General features: G+C 42.6%; 1 protein-coding gene across 1 annotated transcript; it reads right to left on the bottom strand.

The window, feature by feature from the left end:
* Window positions 1-351: 351 nt before the first annotated feature.
* On the bottom strand, window positions 352-22,144 carry ntf3 (neurotrophin 3). The gene is made up of 2 exons (XM_026361413.1): window positions 22,010-22,144; window positions 352-2,127 (listed from the first exon to the last, which is right to left on the bottom strand). Exons 1-2 carry the CDS (start codon window positions 22,025-22,027, stop codon window positions 1,249-1,251), a joined length of 897 nt encoding a protein of 298 aa, XP_026217198.1. The 5' UTR covers window positions 22,028-22,144; the 3' UTR covers window positions 352-1,248.
* Between the last annotated feature and the right edge of the window lie 5,080 nt (window positions 22,145-27,224).

Consider the following 27,224-nt stretch of genomic DNA (forward strand, 5'->3'; position numbering starts at 1 on the left):
TTCTGATTGGCTGTCCGCCTGTCTCCTCACATACCATCTTAACACACACATTCTTCTTTTCTGAACACACAAGCCCGTGGTCTGCAATGACCTCCAAGGAATTTGATCATAACCGATTCATCTTCATCAATCACATTGCCTCTGGTCTGTTTCTGTCTCACTGCACATTCAGGGGATTTGCCTAATTAGATCTTTCAGTTTGTCTCTGCCGCTCTGTCCGACGTGTCTCTCTGCGTTTACGTCGTTCTGAACTTGCTGATCTCCTCCTTTGTTCTCAAACGTGAGGTCTGTGAGAAAAAACTCTCAATAAAAAGATTACAGCTTTAAGAAATATAGGTTTTTATTAATAGGAAGAAACAAAAACAGCTCATGATACCAGTTGAGAGTAAATCGTGGTGAACAGCATTTTCCTGAATCTCTGTCCGTCACTGCCAGCAAGACGATTTTATGCTTTTATTTTGACAAAACTGTCTCCCAGAGGAATGAATGAAATGACGACAGCTGTGACAACAGTGTAACTGTGGTGACGAATCTCAAATCGGTGTTGTGGTCACAGGAAGCCCTGCACCTGCTCATAAAGCTATCTGTGTCGTTAAGTGGTAATTCCAGGGACTCGGGCCTCGCATTGGTCCACGGGACAGGACAGACTTTTATAGGTTCACCCCGGAAACATTCGCGGTAACTGCTGTGTGTGAGTTACCACGTCCTACCTGTGCTCTGCAGCTACACTGGTCAAGGCACATGTAAAGTCATTTTACTGTGAAGCACCTTTGCAGCCCAAGCTCTGTATCATTGTCTCAAAATGAGTTAATAGCTTGTTTCCTTCCTTTTTATAGACATAGTTTTTTCCTTTTGAAGAAGACTTCTTTCAATAAATAACACAAACATATTCATACGTCATATATAGATAGATAAACATGTATAAACTACATGCATTTCATATAATTTAAATAATTTATATGTACAGTTCCCCCTCACACACTCACTCCCTCCCTCCCCAGACCCTCTTAAGTGAGTTTTTCCTATAACAGCAGTGCTGCAGCGGCTCGTGGATTTGCAGCACAATCATGTGAAATATTTAAATGGACCCAGGGTTTCTTCAGTAGAAGTACCATTTTGTAGCAGAGTGTTGTTCTTCACCACAATGACGCATCCAGTGGTGGTGAGGTTTGTGAACAAGAGGAGAAAAAAAAACAAAAAAACTCCTATACAGGAAGCAGAATTCCAAACAGGTAGTGGATTGTTTGTTTACGTCCTGTGACGTTTCCTAGATAATGCGCAGACGCAGGATGTGTCTATGCGTATCCACCTCCAGCCCACTGAGTTGCGAACTTGCGTCAGTGCTCGGACATATGTCTGTGTCGTCTTGCACTGTGAGTTCCAGTTCTTGTCGTCGATACCCCTGCAGCCACCCTTGAAGGGCCTCGCGGTCCGACATCGTGTCTCATAAAAGTACTGTTTGATGTCCTGCGTGGCACTGGTTTTAATTTTGGCCAGAACAGTCACAGCGTCCCCTCTAGTGTCTACTGCTTGGGTTTTATCCGTCACCCATTGGCTCTCGCTGTCGCACACAGAATATTCCCCACGATAGCTCCTGTGTTCAGCATAGCGTTTCTTTCGCGTCTTGTTTCCCGCCATCCCGCCCTCTAGTCCACTGCTCACGAAATCGTCTGCGAGATAGAGTGGCGGCGGCTGCAGCGGTGGCCGGTCGCTCAGCAGCACTCGAGGCGAGTTGTACCGCTTGTGCTGCCTGAGTAAGTCCGAGTTTAACAGCATCACCTGCGGGTCTCCCATCACGTTGCTGCTCCCACCGCTGCGGCCCTCCATAGCCCACTGCTCAGCATCACGCTGCTCCTCTGCAGGAAAGTTTGCGCTGAGGAGGGGGGGCAGTGTGTGCTGGGGCTCTGCGGTCCTGCTTTTCCCCTGGTGGCTCTGGTTCCCTCTGGTTTTCCCCCTGGTCAGGTCAGCCTGAAGCAGCTGGATGATGAGTGAGTTTAGAGGGTCTGGACTCGGCTGCTGCTGTTGCCCCTGGTGACTGCTGTCCATGTTGGTTGCCTGGATACCATAGAGGTACACGAGGACCATCACATACAGCAGGATGGACATTACTAGATTCACCTGCAAGATCTGCAAAAAAGAAAAAGAAGGGGATGGTTAACAGCCATCATTTTGTCTCGAGTATTATGTGGACACACTCTGCACAGGGGTGTTGGAGTGAATCCTTGTTCAGACACATGTTTCCCCTGAAGGTGCGTCAGTACTTTTAGAACTTTTATGAAGTCAATTACTTTCATGTGAACAACAAAACAGGACCCTCCAGCTGTCAAAAGTGATTTTGCAGTAGATTTGTAGTAAAGTATATAGTTTACTTTGTAGAAAGGAAGTTTTGAGATCTATCTGTTAAACTACTGCTACTATTCCCTAAACTCTAAACACTACTCCCGGATTTAACACATGAGTCAGATTTGTTGAGCTGTCACAGCAGAACTCTGCACACAAATCCCTTAATTTCTTATTGTGTACATAATGTGGTCATTTTGAAATCACTAGCATTTAATACTGTCAGCACAGCTTGAGCTCAATTAGCACACAACTGAACACACATCAATCAGATCCTTCAATAGATAAATAAAAGCGCCCCAAATCACTTCCACTGAGTTTTGGAACAATGAATCCACAGAGAAATTAAATAATTGGTCAAGGAGGCAGGAGGAATGTTTTCAGCATTAAAGCTTGTATTGCACCCTATAGCTGCCGTGCGGCGTTTCTTTCCGTACTGCCTGCCGCTCAATCAGAAGTCGAAAATGCTGCCGCAGCACGCATTAGGAAGATATACTACTTTTTTGGCTTGTGTTCTGTTCTTCGAGTTCCTTTGTTTTGAAGCCTCCTTTGCCTCAATCTGACAGCTTGTTAAAGACTTCTTGTATAAATAAAAACATTGCTCTGCATGTGCCCAGTAACTGTATCCATTGTTGCTTTATGGTTTGGTATAGTCCTTAGGGATCTGTAAACAAAGTACGTTTTCCTACTTAGTTTATGTAGGGCTCAAAAACGGAGGGCAATTTAGGGATTTCCCCACTACTTGATATAAAAAGGTCTAGCATTCGGAAAAATAAATTGGTCAAAGCTGAGCGTTTCGCCATCAGCCAGCGTACAAACACATGTTCACCTCGAACTGTGGGACTTCGTGGACGCCTAACTTCACAAAAGTATATATGTAACATCACAACACAAAAAGCATAATAGGACCTCTTTAAGAAGTGTTTAAAACCCTGTGTGTTATCTGTAGGATTTCCGTATATTACATGCATTAACATCAAGCCAGAGAGCATTTTACTATTTTGACTATTTATGTATGTGTGTGCATGTGCACACCACATGCTTATAGTCATTTAGCAGCGGTGTTGGCTTTAGGGAAATGTTACTGCCACTTCCTAATTCTCAGAAAAGCTGTTTTTCAGCTGACTGACTAACCCTCATTCATACAGTTCTGCATATTAACAGCCTCCAACTGCAGTTTTCCACTAATTGGCCAACAGCTACTATAACTTGTTGGGAGTTTTAATTCACTTCTTCTTTCAAACTTTAAGAATATTCCGCCAAACTCTGAAGCTTTTCACTTTTTCTGAGAGTTGGATAAACATCCACTCTCATCTCTGTACAGCCAGCAGACCCAAAAGAGAAAACATTGTATTTCAGAACCATTTGGCCCCTTGTTGAACTTCAATTAAAGTGCAGTTAGATGCATGAGTCAAACACTGTCAGTGGCAACAGATCATCAACCATAGTACATGTAGTTAGTTTAAAGTTCAACATTTAATGCAAACATGCTCCTTCCATCTCAGCTTTTCAGCTACTATACATTCCTCAAAAATGAGATGTACTTATACTTTGATGCTCTACGTTGTTGTGTAACCACTGCTCACATGTAGTCAGAGAAGTGGGCCACAACATAACACTATAATGATTTCAAATCTTAACCTTTAAGTGTTAATGTGAATGTTCAGATTCACACAGCAAAGCCCATGTGAAGCTAGACTTAGGGGAAACCTTAAATCATCAACTCTACAAGACTGTCTGTCTAGTGATTGGCTAAATGAAGACCAACAGGTCCTGTGGGATTTGTGTAATGTGGACAGCTGAACTTTAATACAGCATCAACAGGATTGTAGTCTAGGTGAAGTTTATTGAAATAAAAAATATGTATACGTCACAATATTTACCTGCTTTAAGTAACATGCCCATCACCAGTATACAAACCAAGATATGAGCTGTCAAACTCCACCTAAACATGCATTCCTGGCTAATAGACGCTAGTTATTCCCTTTAAGAGAATTGAATACATTCTATCACAAAGCCGAACAACAGCATTAGACACCAATATATGTTTCCTTTGTGTCACCCAGTGTAATTATAGTATTCCTATATATAAGCAGCTGTTGCAATCAAGTGCACGCACACGTGTTCTGTAAAACTTTTATGGAGAAGTAAAAGTATAAATGTCTTTTATTGGGAGAAGGAGAAAAGAGGTGTAGGGTAAAGGACTGACAGACTGCTGCGAACAAACGGAGGTGACTTGTTCCCATCAGCATTGTTCTGGCTGGATGGTGCAGCTGTTGGAGAGGGGGAGGGCAGGGCATCTGTCTAGCAGCAATGTCACCTTACAATTAGAGGCACATCATCCACATCGCCAGTGCAAACATTAACTGTTTAGTCTGAATCATACCTGCTCATCTTTATAGTCTCCGTCCAGAGAAATGGATGGAGCAGTCAAAACTCAAAGTCACAAGTCGAAACAAAATCCAGTCTTATCTCACATATAGAGTAGTATTAGGACCAACAGCAACAAATTTGTGCAGTTCCCCTTTAAAATGTCATTTTTTTTAATTGCAAGGTCCAGAAGATTACAATAGAAAACCAGCATTAGCACTAAAGTCTGCTTAAGAATACCATGTGCAACTTGCTGGGCTGCAAAAGATTCAAAGTCGGTCCGCCCTGCTCCACCCAGCCCACCTTCTCCCTTCTCCCTTCTCCCTTCAGGTTAGTCATCATTATGATTTTACAGACAAAAGACAAAAAATGTTTTTAAAACTTACATAGTTTATCTTTAAATAGACAGAAATCCATATTGTCCCATGCTGCTGCTGGATTCTACTAAAAGTACCTTCGACATTAACAAAGATTGATCTCCCTGCCTTTAAATGGAGGAGACAGTTTATAAAAGTCAACAACTATGACATTTTGCTGACATTTCATTAACTTTTTCCCCTCTGCTTTGGTTATTAAATCCAAATTGGCAAATAAGGATCTCTTTGTAAATCGGGCGCCTGGTCCGTGAAACTGCGTCCAGTCAGACAAATTAATTTCCTCTCCTGCTGCCACAATCAAAACCATAAAATCAGTCGTTATACTTTATAACATTGATATTGAGGTTAACAGTGCTTGGCGGTTGAGCGATAACTTCCTCAGAGGGCTGATTAACATAGGAAATGTCCGCACAAGGAGAGGTAAATGAGGAAACGCCTCCCTGGTGAGGACACGCCGTCCGTCCTCACCTCTGCAAGAAGTTATTTTGAGGACGCACACTAGCATTTAGGCTTATAATAAGTGAAGTTACTGAAAGTCAAAGTACCTGGAAAACGGGAACAACACGGACAGATGTTAATGCTCCCGCAAGATAAAATGCAATAAAATATACTGGTGCATGACAGGATATTATGAGTCCACCTGTTTGAAAGTCATCAGGGTGAATCTATTTTCAGAAGCACTCTTTAATTGTTTCATTATGAACTGATAATGGATGATGAACTCTGTCTGTTTGCCTGTTTGCTTGTCTGTCTGGTTGAATCATTTCGCAAACAGCATTGTCACCATCCTCTGGACTCGACCACCTGTCTGCATGTAGTTAAGGACATGCACACATTGCCATCCGTGCAATCCAACTCATCTTCTAACTCCTATGACGGCTTTTTGGATGATGATTTCCGCTTTGCATATAAATGTGGCCGTTCCAGACAGGTATACAGTAAACACATGTTTAGACACGCCGGGATACAGTTTGTTGGAACCAGTTTGTTTAAGCTTCCTCCAGCGTTACTTTCTCTGCGTGTTTACTGTGCCGTCAATTGAAAGTGGCAGATGAGGTTACAACCTACAGTCAACAGCAGCGTTCCTCCAAAATGCCTAATTTCTTACGATCTAGTTTCCCACCCGGCAAAAGAAAGCACGATTGCCGATGCCTCGCACCCAGTGCATCTGAGCAAATGCTCCGTGTAAACACTGTAAATCACTAAAGCAGCAGGTTAGGGCAAGAACAAACATCTGAGGCCTCGGGGAACTGTCAGAGGATTCCTCGCATGTTCTTCTGTACAGTCGTGCTCAGTGCAGGACATGACATTTTGTAACTGCTGCCAACTACCAGCCAGTTGTTTCAGAGTGAGCTTACAAAACAGACATGTCTTCTTATTCATTAATTTTCTTTATTTATTTAACTTAAACTGGGCTTTTCCGCACAAACAAGAGTGGGTTGCAGAAAAGCATGTTTACAAGAAATTCACCGTGTGCCTGTGACTCCGCTGCGCTTCACACTTAAATGGATAATTGCTCAAGGAAAATATATTTTTCATGTGACATTCAGATGGTGAGATGGCCCGAAAATAGTCGCAGAACTGGGTGAAACTGGAATGCAGGGATCTGGGGGCTTTGTCACCCCCACAGCACCACAGTGTTAATTTGACGGGAATAGCAGTACAGTATTTACTGGTATCTTCTGTAGTCATTGAAACATAGCCCTTGTTTGAGGTGTTGTTGCCAGGTATCCTCTATTACTCCTTTATAATGCATAATCAACAATGCTTCATAAATATGCTAGAATTAAACTGTTGCAAACGGATGTTCTGTTTGGAAAGCTGTTACACTTTCCTTTAAAAAAAAAAAAACGACCCCACAGGCGATTTGTGCAGGCAGCTTATTACGACCCACAGCAATGTTGCATTCCTAAATGATGTCTAGCAGTTGTGTGAGATAGTGTCAATCTTTCCTGCAAAATCCCTCAATCCAACATCTTCATGTTTAAGTGTCAAAGCTCTATAGCGTTACGATTCCTGCATCGTCTCGACCCTTTTAGTTGATTTTTTTATTATGTTCCTGCTCTCAGTCTACATGTTAGTCTCACCAGCCTCCTTTTTAAGTCCCCCTCACTCAACGCCAGTTGCCAGTTTGTTGCTTCCTGTTCACTAGTAACCGTTTTTCTCCAGTGTCTTTGTAGCTCTTAGTCTCACCTTATTTGTCCCTGGACTTTGCCCTCAAATTTTTGAATCTAGTTTCCCCTCTTGAACCTTGGATCGACCCCTTGGACCATGAACTTTGGTGTTCATCCTGTGAGTTTTGCGCCTGCGCTTAAGCAGTGATTTGTTTTGTTGTTGTTGGTTTTTGCGTCTCTGGTATTTAGCAGTGTTTTTTTAACAGTTTATCTGACGTATGACGTACAGTGGCAAGAAAAAGTAGGTGGAATTTTGTGGTATTCTGCATTTTTGTCATAAAACATGATCTGATCTTCATCTAAGGCAACAGTATTAACAAATATGTGCCTAAAATAATAACACCAAAAAAAAAAAGTCTTATCTTTTATGTGTAGAGATCATCCATAAAAACCTCATAGTGCTAGTGGAAAAAGTATGTGAACACTGGTCGTGTGATCATGATAGAGAGACATTAGCCTTCCTCTCTTCCTTCTACCTGAAGTTGCCTAACTAAACTAACCTTTATCCAAGCCGCAGCTTGAACCACACAGTGAGGCATTTTTACATGTTTTATTCATTTTATGACAACACATTAGTCACTATATGACTAAGGCTGATTTACGGTCACTGACACGCAAGACGGGTCACGGCTTCGTGAGGCAGTTGTTGGCAGGAGAAGTGTCTTAAATGTCAGGATTATTTGGATAATATTCTTCTGGTAGTGAAGGCAGTTGAAAAGAGGAGTGGGTGGATAAATTAGTAAGGGAAGTAGGAGAGATGGAGGGTGTGAAGTGAAAGCTGTAAAAATAATAAGAATTAACAGAAAAGGTTTGAGTGTTAAATAATAGAGTATTTAACTGAATTACCTTTACAGTATAAAACCTTTAGACACAAAACAGACAATTAATTAGAGTTTCTGTCTTTTACGAAGTATCCTTCATTCTTGTCAAAATCTGGCGCTTATATTAAACTCAACATAGCGTGGTTATGTGAGACGTCCCTAACCTGGAGAGTCCTCCTGTTATGGCACTCCAGTCCCTCTTAAAGCCAGATGAAGTTACTGCAAATGCTAACCCAAGTCATTAGTCCAAAATGCATCTACATAGCTATGGTCATTTGTGGGTATTTTTTTATGTTTTTTCAATTTTACTTTTATAATCAAAAACATTTTTAGACTCTACACCAGCTGCTCCCAGTGTTTCGAGCTATGATAGTAGAGTTTAATAAATACTTGCATGGAAAAAAGTATGGTACACAAGGCAATGTTGACCTGTCCATAAACTTTCCCGCCACTTAACTTTCACTCATTTTATTCATAGACCTTTTGGGATTTATACATGAAGATATTTTCTTTTGCTAGAGAGGATTTAGCAGACGCAATTTTCCGAAGCTATCCTCGTTTCTGCCGCACAGGTCCCTGACGTGACTGTGTTCAGTGACTTTTGCTGGCCCCTGATGGATGAACAGTGTAGTGCATCGGCCAGGACACGAGACAGAAACTCTATTTGTTTAGTGCACTGGTAACAGTGCAGCCTCGACGAAGAGGTGTTTTTCCTATATACTCATAAATCTTCTTCTTACGCAGTTACATTTTCTGTATTTTTCTTATTAATGCATTAATGCCATCATTCAGTCACTTTAATCCCATCAACTAGGAAGGTAAATAATTCCTAGTGTCTACACACACAGATAAAGGAGCATTACAAGGCCTGTGCTATATAAAACAGATAAATCAGAAGCATTGTTTTGGTGACAAATGATAATTAAAACTGGTGACTGAGAACCTTTCTTTCATTTGCTCCCTTCATAACTTCAATTTAGAAAGCTCAGAGTTCAGCCAATGTCTGTCGCTCTGTCCTCTCTCCCTCTTACATGATGTCTTTGTCATCATCTGACACTTCTTCACTATAAAATAGAGCTGGGTAAATTGCCAAGATCCCCACGTCACCTGCTCTACACACTCACTGAAGCTGTTAATCTGGTACAATCCTGTGTAGAAGCTTAGAGCTGCTGCACACAGAAACACAAGTAAGCATACACAAATGTGAGAAAAGTGATAGGTAGAAAAACTGTCTCTAGGACATATCTGCAAAATGACATGTCTCTTACACGTCTGTGAGAGCCTCAGGTAGAAACTGTTCACTTGTACCTTCTTAGTTTTTAGGCCTCTTTATACAGAAGCCTTGCATATTGTTGATAATTAAGTGAGCCCCTTTCCTGATGGTCAGACAGGTGCCTCTGACACGACCTCTCAAGGTCAACACAGACCCCCCACATCGGAATGGTACTGATGGCTGGCTAAAATACTAGTTGACTTTTCCATGAGTGTATGTGCAGCAGAGGTCAGGTTTAACCAATGCCACAGTTTTGCTTGCATGTAACGTTGCAGTATGTTCTAAATTCCAATGAAAATGCAAGCCAGTGCATGTAAAACCAAACTCGGTGCAGGACAGAGCAAGCAGGGTGCACATGAAAGAGATGAAACATGCCTCCTCTAAACAAAAAAAATAAATAAATAAATCTTGTCCCCCGCAGCAGTGATGAAGCGTCAAAGAAGCTTTCCACGACTTATGCCAGCAAGAAAAACACGAGTTTCAGAGTAAACAAAGCCTTGCTGCAAAAAAAATACAAGACATATCATTGTTGAAATGACAAAGTGTGATGGTACAAATGGAGCAGAGTGTGGGCATCAGTGTCTGAACTTGAGTCACTAACCAGTGACATTGGAACCATCGACACAGACGAGACCTAAAATAGTCGCTCAAACAGTGAGATGACCATCTCAGCAGCACTCCATCTCTATTTATGAGATGACTAGCTGAAAGACACTTGGAGTAAAAGTTACGTGACAGCCCACTTGGAGTCTGCCAAAAGATATTTGTGAGAATATGATTATTACTGATCCATTCAGTATCAACCTTTTACAACAGCATGGCAGCAGAGAGCGAGAGAGGGAGAGTGTATACAGTCCGTGTGTGTGTGTGTGTGTGTGTGTGTGTGTGTGTGTGTGTGTGTGTGTATACATGCCTGTGCTTCTGTGTTGTTCTCCTGTGCAAATGTCAATGGAGCCCCTGGCAATGTATGTCAGATCATGTCCGGGTTTGTTCTGTTTCTGTGTGTGAGTGATGTGGCTCACCATGAGGAATGTAAACCTATCGCGGGCTCAAGATCAGCCTCAAACACACTGGTTTGTGTAACACAAAGGGTCAGAATTAGAAACTATTCTGCTATGAGTGTGTACACAGGTTTTAGTGAACCTCAAAAGCAGCACGTGTTGAGTTTTACATGGCACCTGGAGGATCATGGATCGCCCTTCAATATTTACTGTAGTGAGATGGTGTGTTGAAGTCGCACCGCACATAAGATTCACTCATAGAATACAAACTATGGTTTAAAAGATCATGTCAGAAGTAAAGTGCATGTGCATGTTCATGTGTGTCCACGACAGTGCCGACGTAATGTGTGGGCTCATCAGGGCGTGATTGCGATGATGTGCTTCCTGTGTGTTGCACAAATAATTGTGCCCGCGCCTACGCCATCCTGGTTAAACTCCGGATCATAAAGGGCACAAAGAGGACAGTGCAGTTTCCCAGCAGTAGAGCAACATCGTGCAAGAGCAAAGAAGACGCACACACTGGCCCATCTGTATGATTAACACAACGTAATGACTGGAGCAGCCTGACCAACGTTTGGCAGGGAGGCAGAGACGGAGGGAAGTCTTATTGCATTTTTTAGCTTGTTTTGGTTTGTCAACCCAAAAACTACTCTTGACCTTGTTGACTAATCCAAAAAAGTCAGTGATTGGACCAACTCACGTCAGGCGGTTTCTAGCTATTTCAAATTGAGATTATGTCTAATAGGAAGTTTAAATGTCACTGGGGTCCATTTTTTCTTCTCGTGTGGTGAATCACTAAACTGCACAGCCAGTCAGTGTTGGGTGCCAATACAACATGCTAAATCAGCTGTAAAGCTGCCAACAGGGGGGTCCAGCTAGTGGCAACGGTGCTGAACACAAGGCAAACTCCAGCTGACTGAGCAGACTTTACAAACGTTGAGCATCCAAACCTGCACCAGTCTCGGGGAAGTGCCAGTGAAGCACCACAGACGCACACAGCAGTTTATCAATCACTGTTATGATGGATGAGGAGAAAAGAGAAGAATGTAGATGTTATCGGGGTAAAAAGAGGCCAAAAGGGGGGAAAAAGAAGATTAATCTGTTTTAAGTAGTTGAAAACGACACTGATCAGCAAATCACTGTCTAACCTCTGAACTCATTGTAAGTGGGACGCCCGCCTGGTAATCTGCTGGCAGTAATGCTTAATAAGGAAAGACAACTGCTGTCAAATGCCAAAAGAGGGAAGGAGACGAGGAGAAAAAACACACATGACGTTCGGCTCGGTCTGAGTTTTGACCCAGTCTCTCAGACTTCAGCCTTAATGTCCAAATGGACATAAATAATACAAATAAAGGCAGAGTGGAGGATGTTATTAAAGGCTGAACTTGATCCAATTATCCTGGCACCAAATAAGTATCTTGTGACACACTGTGAACCTGACATTTGCTAATAGAGGTAGGAAAGTACTTTTCTGTCACTGCGCTTAATCTTACAGCTTCGCAGAAGGGACATTTGACTATTTTTGCTGTTGACTAAAACAGATAAGTTTGTCCTGACCCCGAGTCTGAGGCCAAGCGATTAAACCTTTGTGCTGGCTGCCAAGCTAAAAGTGTACGGACATCAGCTCTGAACTAATCGGAGATTCACCTTTTGCATGTGGAGCAGGAGCGGTACAGACATGCATTAACCCCCAGCCTCCTAAAATTCATTGAGTCATCCCTATTTGATGGTACCTGAGATCGGAACAGTGGACCAACGCTGCAGCGAACAGCGCTGAGATCTTCCAAATCCCAGCCGCGACAACAAACATACCTTTAGACAAGGAAGGCCCTATAGTATGTCTTCAAGTGTTGAGGTGTTCTACTGACTCAGTTACACAACAGACACTTTGAGCAAAGCAATCGGATTAGTAAAACAGGTTCCCACTGTGCTCTAATTCAAGCACAACTATAAATGCTCATGCCAACTCCTGCCTTAGCTACTGGAGAACATTCTTTTGTGGGTGTGCTTTACTCCGATGAGTGATGAGTCTGGTGCTAATGTTTAAAAATATTAAACATTAGCAATTAAAAATAAATTATATAAATTATATTATTTTGTCCCTAATGATAAATATCAGTGCCCGAGGTTAAACACACACTCTAAAATACATCTACTGTCCACTCTGGACCACCAACAGTGTCTCTATTTTAACTGGAATACTTTAAACTATTGGAGTCTAAACTTAGAGGGCACAAAAACGATATGCGGAGACTAGAATAAACCCAGGCCTGTGATTTGTTAGAGCTTCTCTCTCCCTGTATCTCCAAACAGAAACCTGCCGGTCGAGGAAACCGCAAATGTATCCGTATCCGAGACCATGGCGCAGATGCTGTGCATTGCAGACACCGTGGAGACCACAGTGATAATGCAGTCAGGGCGGTTAAAGATGGAGCCGAGCCGGGGGGGGGGGGCAGGGTGCCAAACCAGCAAATCCTCCAAAGGGTTTTTGACCCAACAATGTTTGAGCACTAACGGTGTCCAATTGGCTCCAGATGTTACGGAACAGCGAGAGGTCCTGTGTGTAACTCAATTACCAGCCGAGTATTTGTTCTGCAAATTAGAATCTATCAGCAGAGGAAAAACAAATGGAAATATTAGAAGTTGAGACAATTTGCTGGAGGTGTTAACATAAACAGAAACGATGTCAAGGAAAATCACAATAGGACAGATGTACTCGGATTCAGGAGCATGCTAAATGGCTCCATTCACACATTACACAGCTATTTACCGGCTCCTGGGGCCCTGAAATGAGTGACTGCAAACTACAAGGAGGGAGAGTTTTTATGTGGCTCGAGAAAAGCCGAATGCAAAGACGTACATGAGCAGTACAAGTTGTTGAGAGTTGATTGTAGCTGATCGATCTGGAGGTTTACAACACAATCTACCTCATAGCTGCTCTATCTTCTAGTGATCAGTGGTCAGAGGTCAAGGTCACTGTGATCTCTGCCTCTCTCATACAGTACATACAAACATGACAGTGGTGAATCTTCTCATCTAGCTCTCAACAAAAAAATGAATCATTTCCCCAAATGCCAACAGAGTGAATCTGAAACCCCACTGAGTGATTTAGACTGTTAAGACGGGTGGCTTATCCTCCTTATCTTCCTCCACCTCCCACCTTGTTCTCTTTTCACCCCCGGGGGAGTTGAGGTAAGTGCAGGGAAGGGCCGAATTCCTATCATAACAGTGAATTACCCTCTGAATGTTTCGCTGCCTCAAGCCAGGTGAGTCATCTGTGTTCATTGTGATGATCCCTTGAGAAAACTAGTTTGTGTCCGAGCGCGGTTGCAAAAGCGAGCGGTTTTGGGGTGGTGTGTGTGTGTGGCTGCGTGTGCATTTAAGAGAGGGAAAGTGACGTGAAAGCGTGTGTGTTGATACAATCTGACATGTGACAGACTTCGTATACACATGTTAGCAGGTATTGTGTGTTTTTAAAAGAGTCCAGGTACACATTCCTTCACCTGACGGAGAAAAACAACACACCTGTGAGTTCGACAACATCCACCAGGGCGAGATGATTCCTGTTGGAAGTATGCAAATTATAAATCATTTATACTACTACTAGTTTCACCTCCCAAAATAGAGCAAAAAGAATAATAATAAGTGGCAGCAGATATATGTGGGTTATGAACTAAAATCAGTTTTGCAGATGAGGAAGGAAATGGATTCAGTGTGTTTTCAGGGACTGAGATGAATGTAATTACAAAACCACAGGACATTTTTATATTGTTTAGATGGCTGTTTGGAATTAGCTTTAATAAAAGCAGCTGCCTCTTTCCATCAAAAGACATTTGATCTCCATCATCAGACATTTCGGCATAGTAGATCTCCATCAGTCGTGTTACAAGTTGACAGACGTATTGTTTTATTTGAATAATTACTTGATGTTCCGCTACTACAATGTTGGACGGATTTATGGCTTCCCACCCCTCAGTGGCACGTTTGCCTCTACCCGGTTTACTGGAGAAAGAGGAGCAGCGGTGTTGACGCACACCTATTCAGTCCTTGTGTGTGAAAGAGAGGCCGAGGGATAAAACAAGAGCGTCCTCCTTCTTACACAACAGGCCAGGCAGACACAACAGGACGCTGCCCACAGTGTTGGATGTCTGTGGTTTGCTGAGAGAGTGAAGGAAAGAATCCTTTCTTACTCTGATGTGGTTTCCATTATGCCCTTCATCTTACAAGGTCCAATCTGCCTATGATTACACCCACAAACACAACTGCACCCTGAGCAGTGATTCCTGCTCTCTCTCTTTGAGTTTTCTAATTTTCTGCTTCTTGTACACACGATATACACATTTGTTTATTGAAAGCACTCTAGAGTTACATTTACAGTAACTGCACTTCATAAGACACCATCACGTAGAAGGAAGAATGAATACAGGTGCAGGTTGACACTGTGTGATCTAAATACTCTGGTAGATGGACTGGACTGACGGCACAGGTTGTGAAGAGAAAGAGGCAGAGCAGCAATAGGTTATTATAACCAATCCAAATCAGTTTCCGAGATCAGGGGAGCTAATCCGGCATCAATCCTAATACAGTGACACACACAGGAATAGACTGTAGGCTCAGCGGTGGCTTTGACCTTGCTTCTGTGAATGTCTGTGTGTGTAGTTTTGTAGTATTTCCTGGATTAGCAGCCCAGGAGTCATGGCTAAATTAAATTAAACTAAAGTGGGCAACTTTTCCACAGACCAATAATTCGAAACACCAATGAAACTCCTACAATAAAAACAAGTAGACTTGAGAACTGGGTTACACTGTGGTCAGGGCCTGTGGCCGACCTGGGGCTTTTTGTCGAAGATATGACTTTAGGAGAGGTATTTGACTTTTTTTAAATGTTTAAACTGACTTTTTTTAAGTTCTTGATGCCAAGTGTGAGCAATGGAAGCCCTACGCCTCGTTGTAGGCCAATTACCATTAATTAACGGATTTGATAAGGCTAAAAATGAGTCCTTAGCACAATGTGCAACATTCAGTGCACATGATCACAGAGGGGAAAAAAGAATAAACCACTATATTTCCAAATGTCATCATCAACAACAACAACAACAAGAACAGACAATTACTGAGTTTCTGCAACAAAAGTCATGGCACTGTCATCTGACTGAGAATCTAAAATGAGGTTTTCACTGCCTGTGTAAACTCATAATGACCCATAAACGGTCCAACAACTATGTGAGGCTCTGAGTATTTCTTGTACTCGTTGACTCAAATGATGCTATAATCTCCGAAAGCCGCGTTCGGGTACGATATGAGTTTTATTTAGTTTTTATACTTAAAGAAAATAACACTTTCCAGATTTTAACTCTTCTTGAGTCCATCCAGTCAGCAGTTTACAGGTGCTGATGTTGGCTTTCATTAGCAATATTTGCATAGAAGCTTGCTGAATAAACGATATTGCACAATCTGTTCACATACCTATTGACTTTTCTAAACTAGCAACTACCACAACACAGCCATTGACCATTATTCTGTCATTATCACTTGTGGCCTCGGGACAGTTTCGAACACGTTATTGGACTCCACAGGGAGAACGTTTCACTGGCCTTGTGAAGGATATTGAGTTTGAGTTTGGCTTCAGATTCGGTCTGATATTGGTTTGACAAATACATGAATTTCTATAATATCTGAGTGTTGACGAGATGTTGTTAAAAGACATAAGTTACATTCCAAAAACATATTACTGAGAACACCTGACACCACACAGTAGGTCAAAACTGCAACTTACTGCAACTTTTGTCAGGATCGGCCTGAAAAATAATAGTTCACACTTTGAGGATGTTGAAGTTACACTTTTTCGAGGATTTTTTTTTTGGCAATGCAGCAACATTCTTGTCAAGCCCACACGTTTTCTCCAGCTCACTGTTAGGAGCAGGCGCCTGTTTTGCCTGAATTTCAGCCAATGATTACTTTACAAGAGGGGATGTCCTCTCACACACTTTTTTTATGTAGCGTTTTCACACTAAACACAACAGCGTTCTATGTCCAAACAGCACTTTATCACACAAACGGGCCCGACTTTTGTTATCTGGTCATGCCAGGACGCATCATGTCTCACAACACGATATATAACTGCAATATAAAAGTGAACAAGATGCAAAAATATAAGATATCTACTTAAATAAAATAAATAAAATAAATGAAAGTACAGTTTTGCAGCATCTTTTCTACCTTTATTTCTACACGTGGACACTACTGCAAATTCAATGCAAACACAGACACATTAAGTAAAAATAACACCTTAGGCTGAATATCTACATGTACACTTACAATAAAAAAGTCATTAAATGCATTCTTTATATTCAGACACCAAAAGCAATGTCAGCATGTTCAGCATAACAGGCTTGTTCCACTGGAGGATCTGGTTTTTACTCCCACTCCAGCCAATGGTTGAATTACCTCTTGCATGCCACTAAGTTGGACACATTCTACTGTGATTATCATATTTCATGCAAATAATGTAGTTGAATAGACCGGGTGCATGCCAATACTTCTTGTTAGTGCAAGTACTTTAGTAATAATACGGTGAAGTAATAGTGAAGACAGCAACTGCCAATTAGAGTAGTTACTGGAACAGCATCAGGAACTTCCTCATTAAAACCAATTATTTTCCAGTAGGAAAGTTGCTCGTAAAGTCCGATATATTATATTTGCTAAAACAATTAAAGGCATTTCCTATAATTCACCACTCGTGACAAAAGACTATTCTTTACCGTATCCATTTACATGATTGGCTTTATTCGATTTTGCAATGAAGCTTCATTTGAAGTAGAGTATGGTTTACAAAGTCTAATCCCTACATATTCTGGTTTGTGGGTTTTTAGATATAAAGAAACAAACCACCTACTGTCTTTTACGTGGACCGTTGCAAGACGTTGTGCTCGATTTCACTTCTGATCTTTAAGTCAGACTTTTGCATTCATGCCCGACACAATTCATGCTTTATTGGCACAAAACGGAAAGAAAATAACCTGGTGGAATCAATCAGTCATCGTGATGGAAGCTTTCTGTGTGCCTTTATTATTTTACCTGTTTTCTTTTGATAATAATAAAATCTAATGTTAACTATAAAGCTTAATGTAACGTTTCTCAGTGCTCCGTTGAGATCTCAGTTTAAAGCCTGATTGTAAACCACCATCCTGGATAATTCAGATTATGATTATGAGCATTCAACAGGGCGAAACCAAGGGGGGCAAAGTATAAACATTACCCATTAAGTAAAAAAATTAAAAATAAATTATAAGAATAAAGAGAGTCAAGCAGCTCTTTTGTGAATGAAAAGTACCCACAAATCTGGATTGGGATTAAAATGACTAATCAGGGCACATAATTGTCCAACAAGCTTCACTTGTTCCAGGTAAAAGGGTAGGGTTAGGATTCTGGCTTCAGGGTAAGGCTAACAGTTTCATGTTAGGGTTAGAGTTTAACCAAAAGAGGGAACTTTGGCTTTGGTTTTGTGTGTGATGTGTGTGAGTTTGTGGTTAAGACGCTATACAGCAGGTTTCCCCCTCCAGCCTTCTCCACATCTACCAGCTCAGATATCAAAGGTGGCCACTAACCCGAACCATCAACGCAGGTGTCACCTATAGACGTATGGATTCCCAGACAGTAAAGATGCATCTCAAATGGTAAAACCTCCCTCCATTTCAAACTGAGTGGGACTTTAGAGCTGCTATTTGCAGCTTCCCCGTGTAGTCAAAGTCTAAAATAAGTGAAATAAGCGACCGTTCATTTAGCAGATTTGGGAGATGATTAGTGAGAAGCTTGGCACACATAGGAGCCCAATGTCAAATTTGAAATTCACTTATCTTGACTTTGGCTGTAGTTTCATAGTAAAATATGAGAAACAAAGTCCAAGATCTTAATCGGATCACCAAATATAATCCACTTACAAGTTGGATCTACTAAATCATAATAAGGGACTAATGAGAACACATCTTCAACACCACAGGGAGCTTTTACAATTCTATCTATATTATATTCCTGTTTCACTGTAGCAGTAATTACTAGCTATTCTTTAATTTCAAGTTCAAATTTTACATGAGAACAACATACCACTTTTTTAATATAATAAGATTACACTAGTTTATCTAGTCGGTGTCCATTCCAGTAATTTTATACAGCTGGAGGTGGACAGAGTCAGACGTGAAGAGGGCGATGTAAAGTGAGAGAGGCACCTACAGATCCACAGAGCGGTTGTGAGGCAGATAAAGAAAATTATTGAGACAGAGAGGTAGATTATCGGGTCAAAATGAACACGAGAGGAAGGCTGACGTGTCATGTGACCGAGGTGCCGGGAAGGCCGAGCCTCACCTTGAGAGCGCCTGATCTCTATCTGCTCTGTCGCTCAGGGAATTGTGGGAAAAGCAATAAAACAGACACAGAGAGAAAGTTTTATTCCACTTTAAATTTAGGCTTATTTACATTAGGCTAAGAGCTAAGGTTACAGGTTAAAGGAATAAATTCCCTGACACAGGTCTGTGTGTCTCTGCTCCACAGTGAGGCCAAAACAGCCTGTATCTCATCCACGTCCATATAGTATGTTTTGCTCTAACTAACCATAAGAATGTGCAGTGTATAAACACTCTGCTAAATGTGTAAACCAACTCGGAGCTTGCAAGCATATAGGAACAGCGTGGAACAGCTTTATCCACACAGAAGTAGAGAAAAATCCAAAACTTTGTCCTGAACACAGGCTGCACTCGCCAACATCCTCCCTCTCTCTCTCTCACTCATCCCTGTGGAATGAGGCCTTATAAACCCGCAGTGTACTCATCACTGTACAGGATATTTCAGTTGAAACTCAGCAGCATGTGAAGTCTCTTTGTGCAGAATTCAGTGTCTCCATAAAAACCTGGAAACGGGGACACTCATGTTCAACAAGCTGGCTCTCTAGGAAAACCAGCTGCAAAGACCGAAAACCACTTCAGGTGCTTGACCCCCTTAATGGTCTTACAGGCACAATGTATTAGAAGTGTACTTGAGCTGCACTTGACATAAATTAGAAAAACCCCTTTAACGTCTGAACAGCAGAAACAACGGCAAGAAACATGGTGAAGTGCTTCTGAAGCTGTAGAGTGATGTGCGCTGGATGCAGCTAAATTCCGTTTGGCTGCTTCAGTTTCAGAGCTGTATGGAGGATGTGTGTGGAGCAGGGCTGAGGCTGTAACCGTCCTCACATTGAAGTATTTCTATCCAAGTTTTCCACATGGTTTTCAATTGTTTGCGATTCGCCTGGCTCCGTTTCACCCGTCTTATTGTGTCCTCGTTTGGAATAGTGTACAGCGGAAGCATCCATTTAAGCTGTTGAGGAAACAACTAAGTGTGGCTGATGTTTTAACCCAGCGAAGATTCATCAATGGCCAAGATTAGTCACAAGTTAAACAGCGGTGAGGGAAAGTTACCTCACGTCATTTCATCTGTTTGTTTGTTTTACAAAAATAAATTGGCCTAAGCACGCTTTCCCACAATCCCTGCTTGACAGGTGAACATTTACACCTGCGAGCTTCAAAGCGTGACCGCAGTCGATTTCAACACCCAAAAAAAAAAAAAAAAAAAAAAAAACTGCTGCAGTCGTTTGCCCGAGTGAGTGCAGGTTAATCTGGTGCCTTAGGAGATGTTTCAGCTACTTACTAGGCAAGTGGGTTTTTTTTTTTAATACTTACTTCCAGACACATATTCTCAGTTTGTGCTGGGTTTTAAACTAGCAACCTTAGGTCCAACCTGTTCGTTAAAGCTTCTCTCTCAGATTAATGCTGTCTATTCTCTCATCAGCTGTTGCTAGACAATTAAGGGGAACAAATGAAGCCGGTTGGAATGCAGAAATGAAGGAGGCAGCAGCAATATAGCCTATAATGTGTACCCTTAACCAATAATACCCCCCTCTCCTCATCTATCTCTCTTCTTTTGCACTCAACCTGAGTCATGGCAGCTTCACTGCACCCAGAGACATGCACAGCTGTAGTACAAAGCTTCTGTCATGGTGCCAGCGAGGCCATTTTTGACTGGTGAGCCCATGAAGAGAACTACACACTTGATCTGGTCTCTCCTTCCCTCGCCTCCTTAGCTGCGTCCTCATTTCGTTGTTGTGTGTCCTTGCATGTCAGGGAGGGGGGCCCAGCGTCAAATCCGGAGCTGCAACAGCTGCTTCTGCGGCCTTTGCGCGCACGGGCACACTCCGACACACACACACACACACACACACACACACGCAGCCATAAAGTTGACTCCCACTGCAGCCGGAAAGCATCCACCCAAGGATCAGGACACCCACTGATGTGCGCCATTACGCAAAGCTGCACAAGCCACATGATGTATTACATGTGCAACTGCACCACAGCACCGGTAAGAGCAGAATTATTTTATCAGGCTGAACACACACACACACACACACACAGAGGCACGCAGGCACACAGCTTGAGTGTTTTTGGGTTACTGGACTATTTGGCTCTCATCCCCCTTCTCACATTCATTTGGTGTCTGACCATGTGTGGTTCTTAGAAATGAACTGTACCCTCACAATAAAAAAAACACACATTAATCCCACATCTGCTCATAAAAGTTCGGCTCTGGAAAATGAGTAAAAACTGACTCTACTCTCTAAACTCTATCAAAAGTTACCCCCCTTGCAACTTAACGTGTCCTAATTCACGATAACATCAACTCACATGTTGCAGAAACAATTAATTATGAATGCCTCAACCCACAAAGACAAGTTTGGTAACGGTGAGGACCTGCAGGAGTTGGAGAGGGCGCACACAGAGGCCGTGCAGCTTCTCCAGTTCGTGCGCACACGGGCTCGAGTCGGCATTACATTAAATAGTCATGCACACGGGGCAGGAAGGGAAAGAAGCGCGATGCAACGTATAGTCCGCCCTTGTGTTGGGAGTCAACTCTGACATATCCGCTTTCACTCCCTCTGAGCGAGCCAGGGCACAATTAGCGCGTCGGTAATCCAAAGACACCACATCTAAACCGTACACCGTGCGCACTGAGCCGGTCCCGCTCCCTGGAACACGCCTCTGAAACGAGCAGAGCTCCCGAGTGCACATAAAAAAAAAGAGCAGGACTCTCTTATGTTAGCGTGCATAGGCGAGATCTGGAAAGACCCAACCCTGTTATCTACCTGTGCTCACTCACAAAGAGAAAGAGACGGGTAGGAGAAGCGACTTTGTCCGGACTGGTTTACCTTGAGAAGGCGCATGGCGCCTTGTTTTACCTGTCAGAGCTCAAGCTTAGAGGAGGAAATAAGTCCCTGGACATATAACGTGACCACTCTGCTGTACAAAAAAAAGCTAAATAGTTCATCTGCGTCGCCCAAAAGAAGCTTAGAACCAACTTGCGTTGCAGTTTTCCAAAACTTCTTAAAGTGTTATGCAAGTTGTAAGTCCAGCACCTCCAGCGGTATTCAGGTGATAAACTGATGCACTCGACTTACAACTGAGTTCTGATCATCTTCAAACGTCTCTTGCACATGATACAGCACTTCCAGGGTGATTCCTTGAACCCCAGTTGAGTGTCAGATTCACCAACTCGTTTCTACAGCGACATAAAGGCAGCACGTACAAGACAAAAGCCACACATAACCAAACAAAACCTTCCCTACCGTAATAAAGGTAACCATAGCATCGGTGGGTTAGTATCCAACACAGTCGACATGAAGGTGATTAATTTTTACACAGAATCCTTTGGCGAAAACTTCCCACTTCCCAGTTTGTGAGGACTGTCGCCTGTCTGTGCGCCACACTGGTTCTGAGTGGAGAGGATCAGCGTGTGCGTAATGCTCCCTCTCTCTCTCTCTCTCTCTCTCCTCTCTCCCTCCCTCTCTCTCTCCTCTCGTCGACATAATCTACGCCGCTCTTTTCTGTCACAGGACAGATGGCTCTTGGCGCACATTGCTGCAAAGACCCTGCACGCACGCTGCCGCTGACATTAAACTAGGACACCCGAATTAGTAGCGTGCGTGCGTGCGTCTGCGTGGCACGCGTAACGTTAAAATGAGAGAGGTGGGGAAAAAAAGTACACAAACGAATTAGTAGTTAATGGTACTTGCATGCAGTAGTTGAGGAAATTTCTAATCTTTTCTTGGTGTGTGTGTGTGTGTGTGTGTGTGTGTGTGTGTGTGTGTGTGTGTGTGTGTCAGCTTTAGTTACTGCACTTTACTCTTAAACTGTACAGTTCACATGTGGACTTTGAAGAACTTTCAAATTGCAACATCAGGGAACAGGTAAAACACTTCCTGTCATTGCTGAGACACTGACACATTCACTTGTCACTGATGTTACACAGGAATGCACTGTATTCTCCCCTCCTATGACTAAGCATTAGTCACACATCATAAGAGGTCCCCTCAGAGCAGCTCTTCATTTAGCATCATCCCTGTGAAGGGCGTGATCAATTTTTAATCTGCACAATGGCAACACGCATCTCCTGCAGATCCCGCGGGCTTCCCACATGACGTGATAACTGTAATTATTATCGTGGACCACTGCAATGTCATCAAATATGTAACGAGTTGGGAAGAGAGGAGGAGGAGGAGGAAAGAAAAGGAGTCAGCTGAGAGAGGGGAGGGTGACTAAGAGAGTTGGAAAGGATCAAATGAGATGGGCAGCACGCTGAAAGACTGGCAGCAGACCACTGCATCAGCTTGAACTAAAGAAAGTTGCATGTTGTCACGTCATGCAGTGACGTGTTTGCATCTGTCAGTCAGATCCACTAATACAGTAGCTTCATATTTCCATTAAGACAGGTAATACAGGTTATAGAGGAGCTAATCGACAGCCGTGGTGGCTGCACAGAGTCGTGCTGTTGCATTCTTCTGTGTGCACCGGTGTGCTGACCATTAAGTTCTGCACATGTAAACATTTTCTTATTCTTTGGCATGAAAACAGCTGATCCAGGTTTCTGAATTGTCTTTGTTGGTGTATGGTAGAGGGGCCACACGTGATCAGAAACCTGGATAAGATCCAACGCTGACTTACTGGCACCCATGTAAACATACTCAGTGAAGTTGCCACAGGGAGAAAAACTAGCTCACCGTGGGAACCCCGCATGCACTCTCCTCTTGCTGCTGCTCTTGCTTATTTGTCTTGTGTCGTTTTTGTTTTAACTGTCTTTATATTTGTTTAAACACACTTGCAAATAAATATGACTTGTGTTGACCTGACTGGATTCCAGATAATAAGCGTGGAGATGCTTCACGATGCCACGTTGCGATACTACGAGGACACTGAAGCTCCAACAGGCTAAATCCACATGAGATCACAAGCAGCATCCTAAATTACATGAAACGGACTCCATTTGTTTGCTCAGTAAATTCCACATGCTTTATGCTCGGATCCAAGCACGTCTGTTCAATAACACTACAAACGTCTCCCTTTTTTTTTTTTTTTTTGTTTGCACTTTGATAGGCATCAGCAAACAGTCCCAAGCGCCAACAGCAAACTCTGCTGCAGAAAGTAATTGATGGGACAATAACTGTGTCACATCGTTCTGCATAAGTCGCCTCCCTCTGTTCCTTGGAATATAAAACAGCAGCAGTGATGGACGCACGTTAAAGAAGAGGTAAATGCAGCACATGCATGTTTGATCAAGCGTCAATAAACACACACACACAGTCTTGTAATTATAAAAACATCTGCATGCTGGTGTTAAAAAAATACACACACACCTGAGCGAGAAAGACAGGAGGTAAGGAAGGAAAGAAGGAGTTGAGGAGGAGAGAAAAAGAAAGTGTGCAAGAGAAGGAGTGATAACGTCAAGGGGGGAAAATGTCATGAGGGGTTTTTCAATCTGCTGTATAGCTTCCCAGACGTTAAGACAAATAAGCAGAGGAAGGAGAGAGTGCGGACACACACACACACATACACACACGTTGTATTAAAGCGTGTGTGTTTGTCTGTGGGATAATGATCATGCAACCAGTGAAGGTGACAGAGTGGAACGTGCAACACGTCTCTGACCGCACTGGGAGAAAGTGCATGTGTGTCAATGCAGGCACAAACTCAGGGGGGGGGTTGACTGTGGACTAATGGTCCTGTGTGTGTTTAGTGCGTGAGATGTGTGTACGTGTCCGTGTGTACAGGACATGTTTTCTTGTTGGAATGTGTGCATGTGTTTTGTCACTGTGCGTGTGTGTGTGTTTAGGTTTTAACAGTTAGAGTAGAAGTTTGGGAGTGAATGTTAATCCATATGTAATCTGATATGTACACCACATATATAGTCTGCACAAAAAAGCTCAGTACACCAGTGGTTTCTTTCTTTTTCGGGACATTCCAAGTTGTTTTATAAACGATTCTTCGTTCCCAGACATCATCTTAGAAATAGCTGCTGTGCCATCCATCATGATGCCATGGTGGACAGCAATGATGACGCAGTAGCTCAGTTGGTAGAGCAGTCGGCTGTGAACCCAAGACTTAGTGGTTCTATTCCTGGTTCCTCCTGGCCTGTCTGGAAGGTTCTGGATATAAGTGGGAAAATGGCAGCATCCTAAGCTGCAGATGCTTATTTAAATATCCAAAAATTTACAAGTTTGTTTCTTAGGGCTTTACAATCTAAACATCCAGTGACACACTTTATGCTGTGGCCTTCAATTCAGAAAGGAAATAAACTCCCAGCACAAACTTTAGTTTAATTATACAGTGGGGTGGTATTTTATTATTGCCTCGGCTCGATTTGTGCTTGTCTGAAGTCATTTTTGTCGACAAGCACGGTCAAAGAAAAAAAAAAAAAACAGAGAATAAAAAGAGAGAAATCAGGGGAAAGACCAATGATGATGATTATCAGAGCAGAACACTGCATAATTCATCTCGTTCTCTGGGGAAGAAAGACAGCGGCAGGAAGAGTGATGGAGTGTGAGAAGGGAGAAAGTAGGTGAGCGATGAAAGAGCGGAGTGCACGAAAAAATGATGGAGCACGAGGAGGCAGGAGGAACAAGTGGACAAGGTGGGGGGTGGGGGGAAGAAGCATGACAGGAGGTCAAGCTGGGGAGAGATGGGGAAAGGAAGTTCCACCTGGAAGTTTTTCTTTAAAGATTAGATTATTGCACATTATGTGTTTTCAGTGTCTCTATCTGTTCACAACATAAATGCCAAACACAGGCATTGCTTCTCAAACATTCTGCATACGTGCAGAAACCTGCAGAAATAGTTCCTAATCTCAATCCCGTCTGTCGCGTTGGAGGACATCTCCACACTGCACATGCCGCATTTTGCACGTGGTAATTCAAACTGCAAGGCGAGAGAAAACATAAACGCCACTTCCTCGCATGATGATGAGAAATCTGAGAAATCACTGAAATGACTCATTGACACTTATGTCATGGGATCTGATTTGCATGTAAGGCTGGTCTGTCCTGTCTGAGCCTGTTATTACAGTGGCTAAATGAGAGGACGCACAGAGAAGGAATGTACAGTGGCTGAAAGAGAGAGGGATAATGGTTGGACTGCTGTATAATATTTCTACACAAACATCCCTTCAATAAATTCACTTTTTAAATGCAGAGACAAGTCACACCACCGTCTGTAAATTAAAAATTCAATTTGGCTGAAAAGCTCACAGGATGAATTCCAAAAATGCTACAGTGCATCCTTTAAAAAGAAAAAGAGCCTGTGTGCACTGGTGCATTAAGAATTAGCCAAGGTTAATGAAGTCTTTTGAATTTTTTAAAAGTCCACCCCCTTAACTTTTTTTTTTTTTTTTTTTGTGGATGAGTGAGCTGCAGCAGGCCGTTTCTCGTGAGATGTCACTAAAGCATTATTTGGTCTGTGGACGAATGCTCCTTTACTGAACTGCATTCAGAGCCACTGAGAACGTACAGGCGGAGACATGAAAGTGCACTTTTTATTACTGTGCATATTGTCTCACTAGACAATAACCATCTCCTTTCCTTTTGCTCAGGATTGCTCACAAATCACACGAGTGAAAATGTGCCCGTGTCCTCCGGGAAAGTTTCTTTTATTAACAAATATCTAGTGAGTTTTGAGATCACATAGACAGCATGGGACAGCATTTTACCGGGTGTGCTCGCAATTTAGTGTTATTAACAGCCAAGTGGACGCTGATGTGCTCTGCCCAGCCTTAGTTTAGTATTTGTGTGGGAGTTTTCCTTCTTCTACTATGGGAAATATGTTGCGTTTAATGCTGGATGTTTGGTGTCAGTCAGCATCTGCAGCCAGTTAACACAGCAACAAGAGACTCCGTTTCATACATCGACTTTTTCCCATTGAGCCGTGGTGGAATTTGAACGTGGTGGGTGGACGGGAATGACGGGAAGAAGATATGGAAGATGTTTTGTGCTCACATAGGAAAGAGAGTTGATACACTTAGGGAAGAATAAGCACGTGAACATGAACAAGTGATTTTCTGATGTACCTCCTCTGTTGTTATGTTCCATAACACACGTTCCCCTGAGCTGTCGCCCTTATCACTGCTAGCTCCAGCTGGGGGACTGGAAAGGTTTAAGGGAACCACATGCCTCCCTTGTTGCACACAAGTATGGATTGGGATCTTTTGGACTACCCCTTTAATGCTGATTGATTTAAATAAATCATTGACGAGCTACATTTCAGTTTAATCACTGTACTTTCTTTAACAGCATAATTACACTGCTCTGAAAGCTATGAGCTGTTTGAAAAATGGCCTGACTACAGGACTAATGGAAAGTGAGAGTTATGGAAGCACAGGGCGGCAGGGTCGGAGCACCACAGCTTATTTCTCCTTTTTATTCCAAACAAACTTCACTTTACTTCATTTCTGCTTCTGTCCACACAAAAACAGACGGAGTAGAAACAGAAGGACGCTCCATGTCCATCAATCCTCCC

Source organism: Anabas testudineus, chromosome 23 (genome assembly GCF_900324465.2).
Source record: "Anabas testudineus chromosome 23, fAnaTes1.2, whole genome shotgun sequence".
Lineage (NCBI taxonomy): Eukaryota > Metazoa > Chordata > Actinopteri > Anabantiformes > Anabantidae > Anabas > Anabas testudineus.